Source organism: Salvelinus namaycush, chromosome 17 (assembly GCF_016432855.1).
Source record: "Salvelinus namaycush isolate Seneca chromosome 17, SaNama_1.0, whole genome shotgun sequence".
Lineage (NCBI taxonomy): Eukaryota > Metazoa > Chordata > Actinopteri > Salmoniformes > Salmonidae > Salvelinus > Salvelinus namaycush.
Genome location: NC_052323.1, coordinates 20789189 through 20813000, shown reverse-complemented (window position 1 = coordinate 20813000; position 23812 = coordinate 20789189). Strand labels below are relative to the sequence as shown.

General features: G+C 47.3%; 1 protein-coding gene across 4 annotated transcripts in view; it reads left to right on the top strand.

The window, feature by feature from the left end:
* Window positions 1–23812, top strand: part of LOC120062048 (glutamate receptor 1-like) — a 193678-nt gene that overhangs the window by 66324 nt on the left and 103542 nt on the right. For all 4 annotated transcript variants that reach the window (XM_039011852.1, XM_039011856.1, XM_039011854.1 and 1 more), the window contains exons 3-4: window positions 366–605; window positions 10436–10620. In XM_039011852.1, the coding sequence (XP_038867780.1) occupies window positions 366–605; window positions 10436–10620 (425 nt within the window). The remainder of the gene's footprint in view (window positions 1–365; window positions 606–10435; window positions 10621–23812) is intronic.

The window sequence follows — 23812 nt, the reverse complement described above, 5'->3', positions numbered from 1 at the left end:
TACCCTAATCTGCAGAATTTATCTTGCAATGTAACATTTTGTTTTCAATCAACAGGTTTTGAAAATGTGAATCTAAATACGAGAAAGTTTAACAATGTCATCTCTCCCCTCCCCCCCTCCTTCTCTCCCCCTCCTCTCCCACCCTCTTCCTCCCCCCTCCCTCCCCCCTCCTCTCTTACCCACTCTCCTCCCTCTCCCTCACCCCCCCCTCTCCTTTTCTCTCACCACCCCCTCTCCCTCCTCCTCGCCCTCCCTCATCCCTCCCCCTCCCGCCCCCCCCCTCCTCTCCCTCTCTCCTTTTCTCTCACCACCCCCTCTCCCCCTCCCTCTCTCTCTCTGCGTCTTCCCACTCTCCTTCCCCCCAGTCTGTTCCCAGTTCTCTAAAGGTGTCTATGCCATCATTGGCCTCTACGACAGGAAGACGGTCAACATGCTGATGTCGTTCTGCGGGGCGCTGCACGTGTGTTTCGTCACGCCTTCCTTCCCCATCGAGACGGCCAACCAGTTTGTGATCCAGCTGAGACCCGAGCTACAGGACACTCTGGTGGGGGTCATAGACCACTACGGATGGACCAAGTTCGTCTACATGTACAGTTCTGACTCTGGTGAGTAGAGGGGTCAAAGGTCAAATGATGTATTCACTGAATAGTGTCTGCATGTGAATGAATAGCTGTACTGGGTTGGCCTGGTTCTTCTGTCAACATAGTTGCTGGGACCATGCTGAAAAGGACAATGTAAAGGGAAATATCAGTGCCGGCTCAGTAGAGTTCTGGTTGGCCCTAAAAGGGCATATCAACATCACAATGGTGCACAAATATAAGACATAACAGAACATATACCATTTAGCAGAAACATACAGGCATACGGTCATAATTTTTTATGTATGGGTGGTCCCGGGAATCGAACCGATTATCCTGGCGCTGCAAGCTGTACCAGCTGAGCTACAGAGGACCACGACATTACCATAAAGCACTACCACTGGCTGGTTTGTCAAGTTTGTCAAGGAGACCAAGTGACACGGTAGTGAAACAGAGTGATATTCAGCTGACTATCCAGGCTAATAGACGGGGGAGTTGCTGGAGGTTTGGTAGGATCGCTGGGTCACAGGGTATGACGTTCCAGGTGAGTTGCAGGAATAGCTTTAGAAATGGAACATGAACCTGTAAAAGCTGCTCGCTAGAGAACGTTGGACACACACACAGACACACACAAACCTACGTACGCACATACATCACAAGGACGGACTGGGAGGGGAGAAGCAAGCAACTAAAACACCTCCAGCACACAACACAATTCTCAAAGGTCCTGTCTTGTGCAAGACATCAGTCGTCATACCAACCACAGTTAGTCATTCACTGATTGCCATGGTGACAGCGGAGGGGTCAGGAGTAGCCATTGTGTCCTTTCACAATGAAAAGCCTTTTCAGCCACGACTCTACGAAGCACCTGCACAGGGACAGTCAACACTCACACAGACATATCGACCAGACACAGACTGAGGGAGGAAGAAGAGAGTCACACAGGGACAGTCAACACTCACACAGACATATCGACCAGACACAGACTGAGAGAGGAAGAAGAGAGTCACACAGGGACAGTCAACACTCACACAGACATATCGACCAGACACAGACTGAGAGAGGAAGAAGAGAGTCACACAGGGACAGTCAACACTCACACAGACATATCGACCAGACACAGACTGAGAGAGAAGAAGAGAGTCACACAGGGACAGTCAACACTCACACAGACATATCGACCAGACACAGACTGAGGGAGCAAGAAGAGAGTCACACAGAGACAGTCAACACTCACACAGACATATCGACCAGACACAGACTGAGAGAGGAAGAAGAGAGTCACACAGGGACAGTCAACACTCACACAGACATATCAACCAGACACAGACTGAGAGAGGAAGAAGAGAGTCACACAGGGACAGTCAACACTCACACAGACATATCGACCAGACACAGACTGAGAGAGGAAGAAGAGAGTCACACAGGGACAGTCAACACTCACACAGACATATCAACCAGACACAGACTGAGAGAGGAAGAAGAGAGTCACACAGGGACAGTCAACACTCACACAGACATATCGACCAGACACAGACTGAGAGAGGAAGAAGAGAGTCACACAGGGACAGACAACACAAACACAGAAATAATGATATACTGTATCACACGGAGGAGAGAGTTGAACGTGTCTACGTCTCTAATTTCGGGTCACACTGCCTGTGTCAGGGTATTTGAAAAGCACATGTTTTAGTTGCTTGCTTTTCAGTGCAAACACACCCGGAGAAAAAAATGATGCACCTGTCCACACCAGGTGTGTTTTACCTCCGTCCCTCCCCCTCTCTCGCCTCATCTCCCCTCCTCCCCTTCTCCCCTCCCAGTCCATCCGTAGCCAATCAGCTATAGCCTACCCATAATGCTGTGCCATCTGTCCAAGGTGTTTAGTGTTTCAGAGCATAACTGTCAAGCTACACTAAACTCTGCGTAAGCTGGCTATGTGTGTGTGTGTGTGTGTGTGTGTGTGTGTGTGTGTGTGTGTGTGTGTGTGTGTGTGTGTGTGTGTGTGTGTGTGTGTGTGTGTGTGTGTGTGTGTGTGTGTGTGTGTGTGTGTGTGTGTGTGTGTGTGTGTGTGCGTGCGTGTGCGTGCGTGTGTTGTGACTGCTGAGTGATGTCACACTTTGAAATAAAGGCAGATTAATGACCACTGTGAGCCCTTGGTAAACTGTCACTCTGTCAGTCTGTCTGGACACATAACAGGACTGTGACAGAGGAGATTGGTCCTTGTGATGCATAGTAGCCATGATAGTTAGAGCAACTACTCATGTCCAATGATCCCTTCATCGGCCAGTGAGAGACTGCAGGGCCATTAACCCGGCTGTTTGTATGTTGTTGTGTGTGTGTGTGTGTGTCTGTGTGCCTGCAGGTCTTCAGGTCGTTGTAGATGGCACTTTGTTCCTTATCACAGGGCTAAATAGAGATATGCAGACAGGCATCTTTGTCAGAGTAGATGAAAGCAGTCTGTGTTTAGTCCCCAGGGGGGCTGTGCCTCCTTGCTATGCTGATTGGGAGATTCTCCATCCATTGGTATGTAGGGCTGGATGTGGATTAAAGTTGAATGCCTAGGGGAGAGATTTACGTAGCCATACATTTATGTATACCTGTACATTCTGTGTGTTCATGCAGGTATTTCTTGTTGGTCACATTTCAGCACCTTGGCATTCAAAAACACTCTTTGTTTATTTCATATTACCATCTGTCTACACAGCCCAAAAAGCTTTATGGTCTAATACATATTACAACTTCTCTTTACAAATATTACTTTTTAAGTGCTTTAACTGGAGAGATGACCTGCGTCCCAAATGGCACCCTATTTCCTAAAGTAGTGCACAATACAGGGAATAGGGAAGCAAAACGAGTGAAAGCAGAGATACATCTCTCTGAGTGTTGCCATTTTCTTGCAGTCGCAGGGATTTTAATACTATTTTCACCCAAGATAACACCTGTGTAGAGGTGCTATTAAGGAACTGTCGGTAACTAAAGAAATGTAAAAGTACATTAAAACCCAAGATAACACCTGTGTAGAGGTGCTATTAAGGAACTGTCGGTAACTAAAGAAATGTAAAAGAGGAGTTGGCCATGGTCCTGAAACGAACCACTCTGAAACAGAGGAGTTGGCCATGGTCCTGAAACTAACCACTCTGAAACAGAGGAGTTGACCATGGTCCTGAAACGAACCACTCTGAAACAGAGGAGTTGGCCATGGTCCTGAAACTAACCACTCTGAAACAGAGGAGTTGGCCATGGTCCTGAAACAAACCACTCTAAAACGGAGGAGTTGGCCATGGTCCTGAAACGAACCACTCTGAAACAGAGGAGTTGGCCATGGTCCTGAAACTAACCACTCTGAAACAGAGGAGTTGGCCATGGTCCTGAAACGAACCACTCTGAAACAGAGGAGTTGGCCATGGTCCTGAAACTAACCACTCTGAAACAGAGGAGTTGGCCATGGTCCTGAAACTAACCACTCTGAAACAGAGGAGTTGGCCATGGTCCTGAAACTAACCACTCTGAAACAGAGGAGTTGGCCATGGTCCTGAAACTAACCACTCTGAAACAGAGGAGTTGGCCATGGTCCTGAAACTAACCACTCTGAAACAGAGGAGTTGGCCATGGTCCTGAGTAGAAGCTCCCTTTATGGTGTTCTCTCCTGTACATAGCAATCAATAATTTGTGACTGACTGCTGGGTTTGAAACCAGGTCTTCTGAACACAATAGGACTGTATTAGCCCACTGAACTAAAGCCACACTATTCCTCTACTTCTTAGTTTTTCATTCAGATTTTGTGATTTATATTCATCTGTTTTAGCCGTAGTAAATTGCTATGAATCTCCAGTTGTCATGTAGGTATCGACCCTGACATAAAGACAAGACAGGCACCATGAATAGTGTAGATCGGGTGGCTCAAGGCAGCATCTGTCTGTAGTAAATTTGCATGACATTTTAGTCATTTAGCAGACACTTCTCCAGAGCTACTTACAGTTAGTGCCGTCATCTGAAGAGAACCAGGGGGGACAAACACATATCTGTCATAGTAAGTACATTTTTCCTCAATAAAGTAGCTATCAGTAGAGTCAGAGCTAGAAGGGGGGGGGGGGGGGGGGGGGGTCAAGAGCAAGTGCTGGTTCAGGCGAGGAGGGGGATTATTTAAGGTACTGTTTGAAGAGGTAGGGTTTCAGATGTTTTCAGAAGATGGGCAGGGACTCTGCTGTTCTAGCTTCAGGGGGAAGCTGGTTCCACCATTGGGGTGCTGGGACAGAGAAGAGCTTGGACTGGGCTGAGTGGGAGCTGCCCTCCAGTAGGGGTGGGAGGGCCCAGAGACCTGATGTGGCAGAACAGAGTGCTCAGGTTGGGGTGTAGGGTTTGAGCATAGCTTGAAGGTAGGGAGGGGCAGTTCCTCTTGTAAGTACCATGGTCGTGTAGTAGATGTGAGCTTTGACTGGAAGCCAGTGGAGTGTGTGGAGGAGCAGGGTGATATGAGAAAACCAGGCGGGCTGCAGCGTTCTGCAGGGGTTTGATGGCACAAGCGGGGAGCCTAGCCAACAGCGAGTTGCAGATGCTGTGGAGCATGCACTCTGGGAGGGAGACGCTGTGGAGTTGTCAACCATGATGGAGAGATCTTTTAGCGGGCAGACCTTGCCCGGGAGGAAGAGAAGCTCCGTCTTGTCGAAGCTTGAGGTGGTGGGCCGACATCCAAGTTGAGATATCAAGTGTCACAAACCCCCTTAATCTCAACCTGTCCTCTAAACCATCCAACGGAGCCAGACATCTATCACCTTTCACCATAACTCTGACTAGTTAGACAGCCAGACATCCATCACCTTTCACCATAACTCTGACTAGTTAGACAGCCAGACATCCATCACCTTTCACCATAACTCTGACTAGTTAGACAGCCAGACATCCATCACCTTTCACCATAACTCTGACTAGTTAGACAGTCAGACATCCATCACCTTTCACCATAACTCTGACTAGTTAGACAGTCAGACATCCATCACCTTTCACCATAACTCTGACTAGTTAGACAGCCAGACATCCATCACCTTTCACCATAACTCTGACTAGTTAGACAGCCAGACATCCATCACCTTTCACCATAACTCTGACTAGTTAGACAGCCAGACATCCATCACCTTTCACCATAACTCTGACTAGTTAGACAGCCAGACATCCATCACCTTTCACCATAACTCTGACTAGTTAGACAGTCAGACATCTATCACCTTTCACCATAACTCTGACTAGTTAGACAGCCAGACATCTATCACCTTTCACCATAACTCTGACTAGTTAGACAGCCAGACATCCATCACCTTTCACCATAACTCTGACTAGTTAGACAACCAGACATCCATCACCTTTCACCATAACTCTGACTAGTTAGACAGTCAGACATCCATCACCTTTCACCATAACTCTGACTAATTAGACAGCCAGACATCCATCACCTTTCACCATAACTCTGACTAGTTAGACAGCCAGACATCCATCACCTTTCACCATAACTCTGACTAATTAGACAGCCAGACATCCATCACCTTTCACCATAACTCTGACTAGTTAGACAGCCAGACATCCATCACCTTTCACCATAACTCTGACTAGTTAGACAGCCAGACATCCATCACCTTTCACCATAACTCTGACTAGTTAGACAGCCAGACATCCATCACCTTTCACCATAACTCTGACTAGTTAGACAGCCAGACATCTATCACCTTTCACCATAACTCTGACTAGTTAGACAGTCAGACATCTATCACCTTTCACCATAACTCTGACTAGTTAGACAGCCAGACATCCATCACCTTTCACCATAACTCTGACTAGTTAGACAGCCAGACATCTATCACCTTTCACCATAACTCTGACTAGTTAGACAGCCAGACATCCATCACCTTTCACCATAACTCTGACTAGTTAGACAGCCAGACATCCATCACCTTTCACCATAACTCTGACTAGTTAGACAGCCAGACATCTATCACCTTTCACCATAACTCTGACTAGTTAGACAGCCAGACATCTATCACCTTTCACCATAACTCTGACTAGTTAGACAGCCAGACATCCATCACCTTTCACCATAACTCTGACTAGTTAGACAGCCAGACATCCATCACCTTTCACCATAACTCTGACTAGTTAGACAGCCAGACATCCATCACCTTTCACCATAACTCTGACTAGTTAGACAGCCAGACATCCATCACCTTTCACCATAACTCTGACTAGTTAGACAGCCAGACATCTATCACCTTTCACCATAACTCTGACTAGTTAGACAGCCAGACATCTATCACCTTTCACCATAACTCTGACTAGTTAGACAGCCAGACATCCATCACCTTTCACCATAACTCTGACTAGTTAGACAGCCAGACATCCATCACCTTTCACCATAACTCTGACTAGTTAGACAGCCAGACATCCATCACCTTTCACCATAACTCTGACTAGTTAGACAGCCAGACATCCATCACCTTTCACCATAACTCTGACTAGTTAGACAGCCAGACATCCATCACCTTTCACCATAACTCTGACTAGTTAGACAGCCAGACATCCATCACCTTTCACCATAACTCTGACTAATTAGACAGCCAGACATCCATCACCTTTCACCATAACTCTGACTAGTTAGACAGCCAGACATCCATCACCTTTCACCATAACTCTGACTAGTTAGACAGCCAGACATCTATCACCTTTCACCATAACTCTGACTAGTTAGACAGCCAGACATCCATCACCTTTCACCATAACTCTGACTAGTTAGACAGCCAGACATCCATCACCTTTCACCATAACTCTGACTAATTAGACAGCCAGACATCCATCACCTTTCACCATAACTCTGACTAGTTAGACAGTCAGACATCCATCACCTTTCACCATAACTCTGACTAGTTAGACAGCCAGACATCCATCACCTTTCACCATAACTCTGACTAATTAGACAGTCAGACATCCATCACCTTTCACCATAACTCTGACTAGTTAGACAACCAGACGTCCATCACCTTTCACCATAACTCTGACTAGTTAGACACACCAACAGCCCTGCTGCAAATATGGCATGTGAAATATGTAAAGAGGGTCATATGTATGCATCAGACATCCTCATCAAGAATAGTGATTGCATACAAAAATGCAATTTCTGATTATTCTCTCTAGTGTAGTTGTGATTGGCTGGGTGGAATATTAGCTTAGCTTATAATGTAATTGGTGTAATTTATTATTTGGTTCAGTAATGGCCGCTCTGCTGCTTGTAAAAGCTTTGTTTACCTCCTGGAACAACTGTCTCTCCCCTCCCAGGAGGATTCTGATTGGTCTAACATGATACTGTGTGTTTGTGTGTGGCTCCCACACTCTTTATCTACAGCCATGATCGATGCATTCCCTAATCGCGTCTTATTTCCTGTCCCTGTGTGTTCTCCCATGATGCTCGTAGCCTGTTCCTCCATTATGCTTTAGATGCTTTTAGCCTATGGGGACAGCTTAATGGAGTGGCCTGGGTGTAATTGGTGCCTCTGAGGGTCTGTGCATTTGCGTGGATGTCTGGGTGTGTGCGTGTGTGTGCAGGGCCAGCCCTAGCCTTGAGCCTTGAGCTTTGGTTGTGGGGCCCCCACCTCTGGGCAAAACATTTTAGTGGCCCCCCTCTTGACGAAGGAGAGAAAAGTTTACATTTAAATTCCTGCAATTCTACACATTTTGCCATGGGCCATTTAGAAAATGTTGCATTTTTATAACACATTTTTGCCATGGGGAAGACAGCATTTAGTTTTAGTTTTACAGATAATTTCCTGCAATTCTACACATTTCTTAATGACTTATGCCATGTTAATATGATATCTGAGTGAGAATTACGAACAAAATCAATGGGGACCCTCTGGACGTCAGGGCCCCTGGGCATGTGTACTGCGTGCCCGGTTAGTATTCGGCCATGATTACTACAAGTTTAGATAGCTGGCAAGACTAATTGACTAATCTAATATATGTTAGCTGACATGGTCTAACTGAGTGACTGTCAGTGACTGACATAACAAGAGAAAAACTGCTGATGCACAAACACATTGTGAAATTGCACCTGGTGTATTCTACTATTCTAACTCTCAGTAGTAAGCTGAGACCCCACCTGAGTTCCTAAAACAATAAAAGCTTATGCCTGGGGCCGGCACTGTGTGTGTGTGTGTGTGTGTGTGTCTGAGTGTGTGTTTGTGTGTGTGTGGAGGGATTATTAAGAGTAGCAACGAGTGCTGTAACATCATACCTGTACATGGCATCCCAGTCATCATAATGAACTATCCCTCTGGAGACGGTAATCATATATTATATTGCTGTGCTGTCAGAAAGTCGGATGATGGATAGAGACTCACCTCATACTCAAAAAGGTAACGAGAGACTGAGAGACTCACCTCCATCCTCTAAAAGGTAATGAGAGACTGAGAGACTCACCTTCATCCTCTAAAAGGTAACGAGAGACTGAGAGACTCACCTCCATCCTCTAAAAGGTAATGAGATACTGAGAGACTCACCTCCATCCTCTAAAAGGTAATGAGATACTGAGAGACTCACCTCCATCCTCTAAAAGGTAACGAGAGACTGAGAGACTCACCTCATCCTCAAAAAGGTAATGAGAGGCTGAGTGACTCACCTCCATCCTCAACAAGGTAACGAGAGACTGAGAGACTCACCTCATCTTTAAAAAGGTAACAAGAGACTGAGAGACTCACCTCCATCCTCAAAAAGGTAACAAGAGACTGAAAGACTCACCTCCATCCTCAAAAAGGTAACAAGAGACTGAGAGACTCACCTCCATCCTCAAAAAGGTAACGAGAGACTGAGAGACTCACCTCATACTCAAAAAGGTAACGAGAGACTGAGAGACTCACCTCATACTCAAAAAGGTAATGAGAGACTGAGAGATTGAGCCAGTCATCTCCATCGCTAGTATTGGGCCAGTAATGGCAAAAATGGCAAGCAGTGGTCGATGATTCGTCTGTCATACATAAGCCAGAACTTTGACAGATCTGGGTCAGCCAGAACTGGATTCACATAAAAATGCTGTGCGAATTAGAAAAGTGGGCCTGATATGTGCCATCGTAATTTTGCTTTCTGTGACTTAAATTACATCCAGACATTTGAGAAAGCATTGCTCTGTTGCACGTGTGACATAATTTAAATAAATACCACATAGCCAGCAAAAGAGGGGAGAGAGAAAGATAGAGAGTAATAACAAGAGATGTAAGAGAGGCAGGTTGATGTGTATTGTCAAGAATCTTCCGCTTGATAGGCCAGCTGTAAAGTCAAAATGGGCTATATCATAAATATGTGTAAAAACAAAAATGAAAAACAAAAAAACTGCTGACGCACAAACACATTGTGAAATTGCACCTGGTGTATTCTACTATTCTAACTCTCAGTAGTAAGCTGAGACCCCACCTGAGTTCCTAAAACAATAAAAGCTTATGCCTGGGGCCGGCCCTGTGTGTGTGTGTGTGTGTGTGTCTGAGTGTGTGTTTGTGTGTGTGTGGAGGGATTATTCAGAGTAGCAACGAGTGCTGTAACATCATACCTGTACATGGCATCCCAGTCATCATAATGAACTATCCCTCTGGAGACGGTAATCATATATTATATTGCTGTGCTGTCAGAAAGTCGGATGATGGATAGTCCTACTGTATGTTAGCATGACAGATGTATTATTGATGGATAGTCCTACTGTATGTTAGCATGATAGATGTATTATTGATGGATAGTCCTGTCCAGGGCATTTTGGGAATATGATGCCTTTTGGAACACAGCCATAGTTCACCTCTAACCCCTGACCTCTGACCTTTGCCCCTGACTTGTAGGCCTGTCTGTGCTGCAGAAGGTCCTGGACACGGCTGCTGAGAGGAGCTGGCTGGTGACGTCTGTCAACGTAGAGACCATGACGGAGGCCTCATTCCTCAAGGTGTTTCAAGACCTGGACAAGAGGAAGGAGGGACAGATCATCATCGACTGTGAGACCGAAAGACTCACCTCCATCCTCAAAAAGGTAACGAGAGACTGAGAGACTCACCTCCATCCTCAAAAAGGTAACGAGAGACTGAGAGACTCACCTCCATCCTCAAAAAGGTAACGAGAGACTGAGAGACTCACCTCCATCCTCAAAAAGGTAATGAGAGACTGAGAGACTCACCTCCATCCTCAAAAAGGTAATGAGAGACTGAGAGACTCACCTCCATCCTCTAAAAGGTAACGAGAGACTGAGAGACTCACCTCCATCCTCTAAAAGGTAACGAGAGACTGAGAGACTCACCTCCATCCTCAACAAGGTAACGAGAGATTGAGAGACTCACCTCCATCCTCTAAAAGGTAAAGAGAGACTGAGAGACTCACCTCATCCTCAAAAAGATGACGAGAGACTGAGAGACTCACCTCATCCTCAAAAAGGTAATGAGAGACTGAGAGACTCACCTCCATCCTCAAAAGATGAAGAGAGACTGAGAGGCTCACCTCATACTCAAAAAGGTAACGAGAGACTGAGAGACTCACCTCCATCCTCAAAAAGGTAACGAGAGACTGAGAGACTCACCTCATACTCAAAAAGGTAACGAGAGACTGAGACTCACCTCATACTCAAAAAGGTAACGAGAGACTGAGAGACTCACCTCCATCCTCTAAAAGGTAATGAGAGACTGAGAGACTCACCTCCATCCTCTAAAAGGTAACGAGAGACTGAGAGACTCACCTCCATCCTCTAAAAGGTAATGAGATACTGAGAGACTCACCTCCATCCTCTAAAAGTTAACGAGATACTGAGAGACTCACCTCCATCCTCTAAAAGGTAACGAGAGACAGAGACTCACCTCATCCTCAAAAAGGTAATGAGAGGCTGAGTGACTCACCTCCATCCTCAACAAGGTAACGAGAGACTGAGAGACTCACCTCATCTTTAAAAAGGTAACAAGAGACTGAGAGACTCACCTCCATCCTCAAAAAGGTAACAAGAGACTGAAAGACTCACCTCCATCCTCAAAAAGGTAACAAGAGACTGAGAGACTCACCTCCATCCTCAAAAAGGTAATGAGAGACTGAGAGACTCACCTCATACTCAAAAAGGTAACGAGAGACTGAGAGACTCACCTCATACTCAAAAAGGTAACGAGAGACTGAGAGACTCACCTCATACTCAAAAAGGTAACGAGAGACTGAGAGACTCACCTCATACTCAAAAAGGTAACGAGAGACTGAGAGACTCACCTCCATCCTCAAAAAGGTAACGAGAGACTGAGAGACTCACCTCATACTCAAAAAGGTAACGAGAGACTGAGAGACTCACCTCATACTCAAAAAGGTAATGAGAGACTGAGAGATTGAGCCAGTCATCTCCATCGCTAGTATTGGGTCAGTAATTGCAAAAATGGCAAGCAGTGGTCGATGATTCGTCTGTCATACATAAGCCAGAACTTTGACAGATCTGGGTCAGCCAGAACTGGATTCACATAAAAATGCTGTGCGAATTAGAAAAGTGGGCCTGATATGTGCCATCGTAATTTTGCTTTCTGTGACTTAAATTACATCCAGACATTTGAGAAAGCATTGCTCTGTTGCACGTGTGACATAATTTAAATAAATACCACATAGCCAGCAAAAGAGGGGAGAGAGAAAGACAGAGAGTAATAACAAGAGATAGAAGAGAAGGTAAGAGAGGCAGGTTGATGTGTATTGTCAAGAATCTTCCGCTTGATAGGCCAGCTGTAAAGTCAAAATGGGCTATATCATAAATATGTGTAAAAACAAAAATGACCTTTTTGGTTGTTATTTAAGGTTAAGGTTAGGCATTAGGGTTAGAAGTGTGGTTCAGGTTAGGGTTAAGGTAAGGTTTAGGTTAGGGTTTCAGACTTTATGACTTTGTGGTTGTGCCAGAGAGTGACTACTTTGTAGAGCTGCCTCCAGGGCATGATTCCTGACAATAAAGGCCAACCTGTGGAAGAGCTGATCCTCCCAGGCAGTGGGGGTCCAGTGTAGTTTATTAGTCTCAGTGTATTACAGACAGGAGATATAGATACGGTTAGGTTGACATTTGGAGCTGAAGAGAAACACTTACTCTCCACGCTACTGCTGCCTGGGAAGGGTGTATCCTGGCATAGCAATTAATGACACACACACACACACACACACACACACACACACACACACACACACACACACACACACACACACACACACACACACACACACACACACACACACACACACACACACACACACACACACACACACACACACATAGGGATGCCCTTAATGATACATGCACGCACACATACAAACACACACGCACCACTACCCCACATACTTATGCGTTCTTCCCCCTCCCACACACACACACACACACACACACACACACACACACACACACACACACACACACACACACACACACACACACACACACACACACACACACACACACACACACACACACACACACACAGAAAGAACAGAGACCTCTCTCTCCTCCAACGCTTGGCTCTAGCTGTGTGAAGACAGTGTCTGGTGTGTGTGAGTGTTATTGATGACCTGGTGTCCACACTTAAGGTAGTTGCATCACTTCTCACCCGTTTACAGCAGCTGAGCCACAGCAGTTCTCCGCTCAGACAGACTCGATCCATCACAGAGGTCTGCACCCTGCTCTCTGCCTCTATAGCAGCCTGTTTGTTATACACATGCACAGGGACGCACACGTGCACACACAGACACATACACGTATGCAGGCACACAAATGTTAGCATGAACATATCATTCCAAAATCATGGGCATTAATATGGTGTTGGTCCCCCCTTTGCTGCTACAACAGCCTCCACTCTTCTGGGAAGGTTTTCCAATAGATGTTGGAACATTGCTGCGGGGACTTGCTTCCATTCATCCACAAGCATTAGTGAGGTCGGGCACTGATGTTGGGCGATTAGGCCTGGCTCGCAGTCGGTGTTTCAGTTCATCCCAAAGGTGATTGATGGGGTTGAGGTCAGGGCTCTTTGCAGGTCAGTCAAGTTCTTCCACACCGATCTCGACAAACCATTTATTTATGGACATCGCTTTGTGCACAGAGGCATTGTCATGCTGAAACAGGAAAGGGCCTTCCCCAAACTGTTGCCACAAAGTTGGAAGCACAGAATCGTCTTGAATGTCATTGTATGCTGTAGCATTAAGATTTCCCTTTACTGGAACTAATGGGCCTAGCCCGAACTATGAAAAACAGCCCCAGACCGTTGTTCCTTCTTCAACAAACTTTACAGTTGGCCCTATGCATTGGGGCAGGTAGCGTTCTCCTGGCATCCGCCAAACCCAGATTCGTCCGTCAGACTGCGAGATAGTGTAGCGTGATTCATCACTACAGAGAACGTGTTTCCACTGCTCCAGAGTCCAATGGCAGCAAACATTACACCACTCCAGCCGACACTTAGCATTGCTCATGGTGATCTTAGGCTTGTGTGCGGCTGCTCGGCCACGGAAACCCATTTCATGAAGCTCCCGACGAACAGTTCTTGTGCTGATGTTGCTCCCTAGTGTCTTGGGTATCAGTGTCTCCAGGCCTCATGCCTCTCCATCATCTTCCCTGAGTCTTGGGTATCAGCGTCACCAGGCCTCATGCCTCTCCATCATCTTCCCCCAGTCTTGGGTATCAGTGTCTCTAGGCCTCATGCCTCTCCATCATCTTCCCCCAGTCTTGGGTATCAGTGTCTCCAGGCCTCTTGCCTCTCCATCATCTTCCCCCAGTCTTGGGTATCAGCGTCTCTAGGTCTCGTGCCTCTCCATCATCTTCCCCCAGTCTTGGGTATCAGTGTCTCTAGGCCTCGTGCCTCTCCATCATCTTCCCCCAGTCTTGGGTATCAGTGTCTCTAGGCCTCGTGCCTCTCCATCATCTTCCCCCAGTCTTGGGTATCAGCGTCTCCAGGTCTCGTGCCTCTCCATCATCTTCCCCCAGTCTTGGGTATCAGTGTCTCCAGGCCTCGTGCCTCTCCATCATCTTCCCCAGTCTTGGGTATCAGTGTCTCCAGGCCTCGTGCCTCTCCATCATCTTCCCCCAGTCTTGGGTATCAGCGTCACCAGGCCTCGTGCCTCTCCATCATCTTCCCCCAGTCTTGGGTATCAGTGTCTCCAGGCCTCTTGCCTCTCCATCATCTTCCCCCAGTCTTGGGTATCAGCGTCTCTAGGTCTCGTGCCTCTCCATCATCTTCCCCCAGTCTTGGGTATCAGTGTCTCTAGGCCTCGTGCCTCTCCATCATCTTCCCCCAGTCTTGGGTATCAGTGTCTCTAGGCCTCGTGCCTCTCCATCATCTTCCCCCAGTCTTGGGTATCAGTGTCTCCAGGCCTCGTGCCTCTCCATCATCTTCCCCAGTCTTGGGTATCAGTGTCTCCAGGCCTCGTGCCTCTCCATCATCTTCCCCCAGTCTTGGGTATCAGCGTCACCAGGCCTCGTGCCTCTCCATCATCTTCCCCAGTCTTGGGTATCAGTGTCTCCAGGCCTCGTGCCTCTCCATCATCTTCCCCCAGTCTTGGGTATCAGTGTCTCCAGGCCTCGTGCCTCTCCATCATCTTCCCCCAGTCTTGGGTATCAGCGTCACCAGGCCTCGTGCCTCTCCATCATCTTCCCCCAGTCTTGGGTATCAATGTCTCCAGGCCTCGTGCCTCTCCATCATCTTCCCCCAGTCTTGGGTATCAGCGTCACCAGGCCTCGTGCCTCTCCATCATCTTCCCACAGTCTTGGGTATCAGGGTCTCTAGGCCACGTGCATCTCCTCGCCGGAGGCTACATTGCGCTGCAGGACATGCCTTGTGCTAGGGTCACCCTTAATAACTAATGCAACTGTCTGCCATGCCTTCCAGCCTGCTACACACACACAAACACACACACACACACACACAGGATATGAACGTGTGGGAGACTCTCAGAGGAAGGAAATATGTTGGGAATGTGTGAGGTCATGTAAATTCCATGATCAGTTACAGAACCCCCACTCTATCTGTCAGTTACAGAACCCCCACTCTATCTGTCAGTTACAGAACCCCCACTCTATCTGTCAGTTACAGAACCAGCACTCTATCTGTCAGTTACAGAACCAGCACTCTATCTGTCAGTTACAGAACCCCCACTCTATCTGTCAGTTACAGAACCCCCACTCTATCTGTCAGTTACAGAACCCCCACTCTATCGGTCAGTTACAGAACCCCCACTCTATCTGTCAGTTACATAAATCCCACTCTATCTGTCAGTTACATAAATCCCACTCTATCTGTCAGTTACAGAAACCCCACTCTATATGTCAGTTTCAGAACCCCCACTCTAACTGTCAGTTTCAGAACCCCCACTCTAACTGTCAGTTACAGAACCCCCACTCTATCTGTCAGTTACAGAACCCCCACTCTATCTGTCAGTTACAGAACCCCCACTCTATATGTCAGTTACAGAACCCCCACTCTATATGTCAGTTACAGAACCCCCACTCTATCTGTCAGTTACATAAATCCCACTATATCTGTCAGTTACAGAAACCCCACTCTATATGTCAGTTTCAGAACCCCCACTCTATCTGTCAGTTACAGAACCCCCACTCTATCTGTCAGTTACAGAACCCCCACTCTATCTGTCAGTTACAGAACCCCCACTCTATCTGTCAGTTACAGAACCCCCACTCTATCTGTCAGTTACAGAACCCCCACTCTATATGTCAGTTACAGAACCCCCACTCTATATGTCAGTTACAGAACCCCCACTCTATATGTCAGTTACAGAACCCCCACTCTATCTGTCAGTTACAGAACCCCCACTCTATATGTCAGTTATAGAAACCCCACTCTATATGTCAGTTACAGAAACCCCACTCTATATGTCAGTTACAGAACCCCCACTCTATCTGTCAGTTACAGGACCCCCACTCTATCTGTCAGTTACAGGACCCCCACTCTATCTGTCAGTTACAGGACCCCCACTCTATATGTCAGTTACAGAAACCCCCACTCTATCTGTCAGTTACAGAACCCCCACTCTATCTGTCCGTTACAGAACCCCCACTCTATCTGTCCGTTACAGAACCCCCACTCTATATGTCAGTTACAGAACCCCCACTCTATATGTCAGTTACAGAACCCCCACTCTATCTGTCAGTTACAGGACCCCCACTCTATCTGTCAGTTACAGAACCCCCACTCTATCTGTCAGTTACAGAACCCCCACTCTATATGTCAGTTACAGAACCCCCACTCTATATGTCAGTTACAGAACCCCCACTCTATCTGTCAGTTACAGAACCCCCACTCTATATGTCAGTTACAGAAACCCCACTCTATATGTCAGTTACAGAAACCCCACTCTATATGTCCGTTACAGAACCCCCACTCTATCTGTCAGTTACAGGACCCCCACTCTATCTGTCAGTTACAGGACCCCCACTCTATCTGTCAGTTACAGAAACCCCCACTCTATCTGTCAGTTACAGAAACCCCCACTCTATCTGTCAGTTACAGAACCCCCACTCTATCTGTCCGTTACAGAACCCCCACTCTATCTGTCCGTTACAGAACCCCCACTCTATATGTCAGTTACAGGACCCCCACTCTATATGTCAGTTACAGGACCCCCACTCTATATGTCAGTTACAGAAATCCCACTCTATCTGTCAGTTACATAAATCCCACTCTATCTGTCAGTTACAGAAACCCCACTCTATATGTCAGTAACATAACCCCCACTCTGTCAGTTACAGAATCCCCACTCTATCTGTCAGTTACAGAACCCCCACTCTATCTGTCAGTTACAGAACCCCCACTCTATCTGTCAGTTACATAAATCCCACTCTATATGTCAGTTACAGAACCCCTACTCTATCTGTCAGTTACAGAACCCCCACTCTATCTGTCCGTTACAGAACCCCCACTCTATCTGTCAGTTACAGAACCCCCACTCTATCTGTCAGTTACAGAACCCCCACTCTATATGTCAGTTACAGAACCCCCACTCTATCTGTCAGTTACAGAACCCCCACTCTATCTGTCAGTTACAGAACCCCCACTCTATCTGTCTGTAGCCTCAAACGTATACACGGAGCAGTACATACAGTGGGGGAAAAAAGTATGTAGTCAGCCACCAATTGTGCAAGTTCTCCCACTTAAAAAGATGAGAGAGGCCTGATTTTTTTTTCTCATTTTGTCTGTCATAGTTGAAGTGTACCTATGATGAAAATTACAGGCCTCTCTCATCTTTTTAAGTGGGAGAACTTGCACAATTGGTGGCTGACTAAATACTTTTTTGCCCCACTGTATCTATGAATCAAACAATTTTCAGATTATCTGTCCCTATCGAATTAACAACTTCACAAATAGATTCATTCATAGAACTCTATAGCTGTATAGATTTCCTTTTTAGTCATTTAGCAGATGCTCTTATCCAAAGCGACTTACAGTAGTGACTGCATACATTTTTATACCAGTCCCCCGTGGGAATCGAACCCACAACCCTGGCGAACCCACAACCAACTGAACCACACGGAACCATCCCGTCTACACTACAATTTCTATTCTCCTCTCTTCTCCTCGCCTCACCTAAAATCGCTTACCCTCTCCTCTCCCCCCCACTTCCTTTCCTCCCCACTCTCTCTCCTCCCCACTATCTCTCCTCTCCTCCCCACTCTCTCTCCTCTCCTCCCCACCCCTTCTCCTCTCCAATCTCTCTCCTCTCTGCGCCTCTTTTCTCCAATCCCTCTCCTCTCCTCCCCACTCTCTCTCCTCTTCTCCCCACTCCCACTCCTCTACAATCCCTCTCCTCTTCTCCCCACTCTCTCCTCTCCTCCCCACTATCTCTCCTCCCCACTCCCTCTCCTCTCCTCCCCAGTCCCTCTACTCTCCTCCCCACTCCATCTCCTCTCCTCCCCAGTCCCTCTCCTCTCCTCCCCAGTCCCTCTCCTCCCCACTCCCTCTCCTCTCCTCCCCACTCCCTCTACTCTCCTCCCCAATCCCTCTCCTCTCCTCCGCTACCTAAGTTCTTGTAGCTATTTGGCGTCGTAGCTGCTAGCTAGCTGCATATCAAGCTAGCGGGGTTTTCTTGAACGCAGCCCGCAACACGGTTAGCCATTGTGGCTAGAACCGCGGATTGTCCCGGGTTTGTGGCTGTCCCTGCTGTTTGTTGTTTTCAATTTTCCCCGTGACCTGTCCTGTCTGGAACTGTGAGGAGTAACAGCCTAACATACGTTGCTAGCTACCATGACAAAGACCAAAGCCGGCGGGAGTAACGCTGAGGACAGTGGTGTCTCTCTATCACATGTGAAGGATATTTTAAAAGAACAAAAAGAGACCTACAAGCAGTTGTTACAACTGCTTCAAGTGTTTTGTCCAAATACTTGTGGATTCTACTAATAAAAGAATGGACGACCTGACCAGAGAGGTCCAGGACCAGGTCCAGGACCAGAAGAACAGTTTGCAACTCAATGAGTTGAAACAGGAGAACGGCAAGATGACAGCAATCTGTAAGTCTTTGAGAGAGGACATCAGTTCTGTGTGTGAATCCCTGATAACAATGACAGATAAATCAGACTCGAGGGACAATCAAGACGGAACAACATGGTTGTGGACGGAATTGCAGAATCTCCACATGAGACCTGGACGGAGTCTTAGGAATTGAAGATGGACCACAGGAAGTTTGAGGTGGAGCGCTCCCACAGGACTGGGAAACCCACCACCGGCCCAGGTGATAGTCCCAGGCCGATAGTGGTCAAGTTCCTGAGGTTCAAGGACAAAGTAGCTGTTCTGGAAAGAGCCAAGAACTTAAGAGAAACGTATATCTTCCTCAACGAGGACTATCCTGAAGCTGTGCGCCAGAAGAGGAAAAAATGTTATCCAGCCATGAAGCTGCCAGAGCGCGTGGGGACATTGCTTGCATCCGCTATGACAGGCTCATTGTCCACCCTCCCACCCAGAAGCCTAGAAGGGATGAGAGAGCCAAGCCTATAGGCTCGTAGCTTCAACCCCGCAGCACACACACACACACACACACACACACCAATTGATTAATGGACTGCTGAATGTAGATTTATTTTATCTTACTTTATTTGCTCTTTTCAGTATTATGTCTATCTCTGTTAAGCTACCCAGGAAAGGGCTGAAATTAGCGCATATAAATATATTAATATATGTAGCCTTAGAAATAAGGTTCATGAAACCAATAACTTGCTAACATCAGATAACATTCATATATTATCATTCATATATTATCCATGAGACTCACTTAGATAATTAATTTGATGATACATCAGTTGCAGTACAAGGATATAAAATCTATAGAAGAGACATAAACGCTTATGGGGGAGGTGTTGCTGTATATTTTCAGAGCCATATCCCTGTTATGCTTAGAGAAGATCTTATGTCAAGTGATATTGAAGTGTTGTGGTTGCAGGTTCACTTGGCACATCTAAAGCCTTTTCTTTTGGGGTGTTGCTATAGGCCACCAAGTGCTAACAGTCAGTATCTAAATAATATGTATGAAATGCTTGATAGTGTATGTGATGTAAACAGAGAGGTGTACTTTCTTGGGGACCTGAATATTGACTGGTTTTCCTCAAGCTGTCCGCTCAAGAGGAAGCTTCTTACTGTAACCAGTGCCTGTAATCTGGTTCAGGTTATTAATCAACCTACCAGGGTGTTTACAAACACTACAGGGACAAGATCATCCACATGTACAATCACATTTGTACTAATACTGTATAACTCTGTTCTAAAGCTGTATCCATACCCATTGGATGCAGTGATCACAATATAGTGGCTCTATCCAGGAAAGCCAAAGTTCCAACAGCTGGGCCTAAAATAGTATATAAGAGATCATACAAAATATTTTGCTGTGACTCTTATGTGGATGATGTTAAAGATATGTGTTGGTCTGATGTGATTAATGAGGAGCATCCAGACGCTACACTTGATGAATTTATGAAATTGCTTCTTCTAATTATTGATAAACACCTGTTAAGAAACTGACTGTTAGAACTGTTAAGGCTCCATGGATTGATGAGGAATTGAAAAACTGTATGGTTGAAAGAGATGGGGCAAAAGGAGTGGCTAATAAGTCTGGCTGCATATATGACTGGCTTACATAATCCAAATTGAGAAATTATGTGACTAAACTCAACAAAAATAATAAGAAACTTTATTATAAAGCCAAGATCAATGATATAAAGAATGATGGAAAAAAAACTTTGGAGTACTTTAAATAAAACGATGGGCAGAAAGACAAATTCAACTCCATCTTTCATTGAATCAGATGGCTTATTCATCAGAAAACCATTTGATGTTGCCAATTATTTTAATAATTATTTCATTGGCAAAGTGGGAATACTTAGGCAGGAAATGCCAACAACAAACAGTGAGCGATTGTATTCATGCATAATAAAACAAATAATGAAAGAAAAGCATTGCAGGTTTGAGTTTTGTAAAGTTAGTGTGGGAGAGGTGGAACAATTATTGTTATCGATCATGACAAACCTCCTGGCATTGACAAGTTAGATGGAAGCTACTGAGGATGGTAGCTGACTCTATAGCCACTCCTATCGGAGGAAAGTCTTTGTCCTCAGGCCTGGAGGGCCCTCAAGAAGAGAAGGGCCCTCAACATGTACTGCACTGACACAAATGACTGATGATTGGTTGAAAGAAATCGATAATAAGAAGATTGTGGGTGTCACGTTCCTGACCTTATTTCCTATTGTTTAGTCTTTGTTTAGTTGGTCAGGACGTGAGCTGGGTGGGTGTAGTCTATGTTATGTGTTTCTATGTTTAGGTTGTCATTTGGCCTGATATGGTTCTCAAGAAGTATTCTAATAAATATGGATACATACCACGCTGCGCTTTGGTCCTCCTCTCTTTCTACCGACGGAAGCCATTACAGAATCACCCACCAAACCCGGACCAAGCAGCGTGGTAACGGGCAGCAGCGACAGCAGCAGCAGCGGCCCATTACACAGGATGGACATGGGAGGAAATTCTGAACGGTAAGGGACCCTGGGCTAAAACTGGAGAATATCGCCACTCTCGTAAAGAGCTGGAGGCAGCTAAAGCCGAGAGGCGGTGGTATGAGGAGGCAGCACGGAAGCGAGGCTGGAAGCCTGAGAGTCAGTCCCAAAAATTTCTTGGGGGGAGGCTAAAGGGGAGTGTGGCGAAGTCAGGTAGGAGACCTGCCCCAACTTCCCGTGCTTACCGTGGAGAGCGAGAGTACGGGCAGACACCGTGTTATGCGGAAAAGCGCACGGTGTCTCCTGTACGTGTGCTTAGCCCGGTGCGGTACATCCCAGCTCCACGTATCGGCCGGGCTAGAGTGGGCATCGAGCCAGGTGCCATGAAGCCGGCTCAACGCATCTGGTCTCCAGTGCGTCTCCTCGGGCCGGTGTACATGGCACCAGCCTTACGCATGGTGTCCCCGATTCGCCAGCACAGCCCAGTACGGGCTATTCCACCTCGCTGCACTGGCCTGGCTACGGGGAGCATTCAACCAGGTAAGGTTGGGCAGGCTTGGTGCTCAAGAGCTCCAGTACGCCTTCACGGTCCGGTATATCCGGTGCCACCTCCTCGCCCCAGCCCAGTACCACCAGTGCCAACACCACGCACCAGGCTTCCTGTGCGTCTTCAGAGCCCTGTTCCTCCTCCACGCACTCGCCCTGTGGTGCGTGTCTCCAGCCCGGTACCACCAGTTCCGGCACCACGCACTAAGCCTCCTGTGCGTCTCCAGAGCCCTGTACGTGCTGTTGCTGCTCCCCGCACTAGCCTTGAGGTGCGTGTCCTTAGCCCGATACCACCAGTTCCGGCACCACGCACCAGGCCTACTGTGCCCCTCAGCAGGCCAGAGTCTGCCGTCTCTCCAGCGCCGCCTGCGCTGCCCGTCTGCCCAGCGCCGCCTGCGCTGCCCGTCTGCCCAGCGCCGTCTGAGCTGCCCGTCTGCCCAGCGCCGTCTGAGCTGCCCGTCTGCCCAGCGCCGTCTGAGCTGCCCGTCTGCCCAGCGCCATCTGAGCTGCCCGTCTGTCCTGAGCCTTCAAAGCCGCCCGTCTGTCCTGAGCCTTCAAAGCCGCCCGTCTGTCCTGAGCCTTCAGAGCCGTCCGTCAGTCAGGAGCCGCTAGAGCCGTCCGTCAGTCAGGAGCCGCTAGAGCCGTCCGTCAGTCAGGAGTTGCCAGAGCCGCCCGCCAGTCAGGAGTTGCCAGAGCCGCCCGCCAGTCAGGAGTTGCCAGAGCCGCCCGCCAGTCAGGAGCTGCCAGAGCCGCCCCTCAGTCCGGAGCTGCCCCTCAGTCCGGAGCTGCCCCTCTGTCCAGAGGCGCCCATCAGTACAGTGGGGTTATTTTGGAGGGTCGCCATTCCGAGGAGGCCACGGAAGCGGGGATTAACTATGGTGGGGTGGGGTCCACGTCCAGCGCCAGAGCCGCTACCGTGGACAGATGCCCACCCAGACCCTTCCCTATAGGTTCAGGTTTTGCGGCCGGAGTCCGCACCTTGGGGGGGGGGGGGGGGGGGTACTGTCACGTTCCTGACCTTATTTCCTTTGTTAAGTCTTTGTTTAGTTGGTCAGGACGTGAGCTGGGTGGGTGTAGTCTATGTTATGTGTTTCTATGTTTAGGTTGTCATTTGGCTTGATATGGTTCTCAATCAGAGGCAGGTGTTTTACGTTGTCTCTGATTGGGAACCATATTAAGGTAGCATGGTTTCCCTGTTTGTTTGTGAATGATTGTTCCTGTTCGTGCATTCATGTTTTCCATGTTCTCTAGTTCAGGACTGTAGCTTCGTTGGTTTTCGTCTGTTTAATGTTTTGTTCGTCTTGAAGAAGTATTCTAATAAATATGGATACATACCACGCTGCGCTTTGGTCCTCCTCTTTTTCTACCGACGGAAGCCGTTACAGTGGGAGCAGTACTGTTAGATTTCAGTGCAGCCTTTGATATTATTGATCATAACCTGTTGTTGAAAAACTTATGTGCTATGGCTTTTCAACCTCTGCCATAGCGTGGATTCAAAGCTATCTGTCTAATAGAACTCAAAGTTTTTTCTTTAATGGAAGCTTCTCTAATGTCAAACATGTCAAGTGTGGTGTTCTGCAGGGCAGCTCTCTAGGCCCTCTACTCTTTTCTATTTTACCAATGACCTGCCACTGGCATTAAACAAAGCATGTGTGTCCATGTATGTTGAAGATTGGCCAGCTCGTGGCACTCTGCCAGACCTCTGACTCAA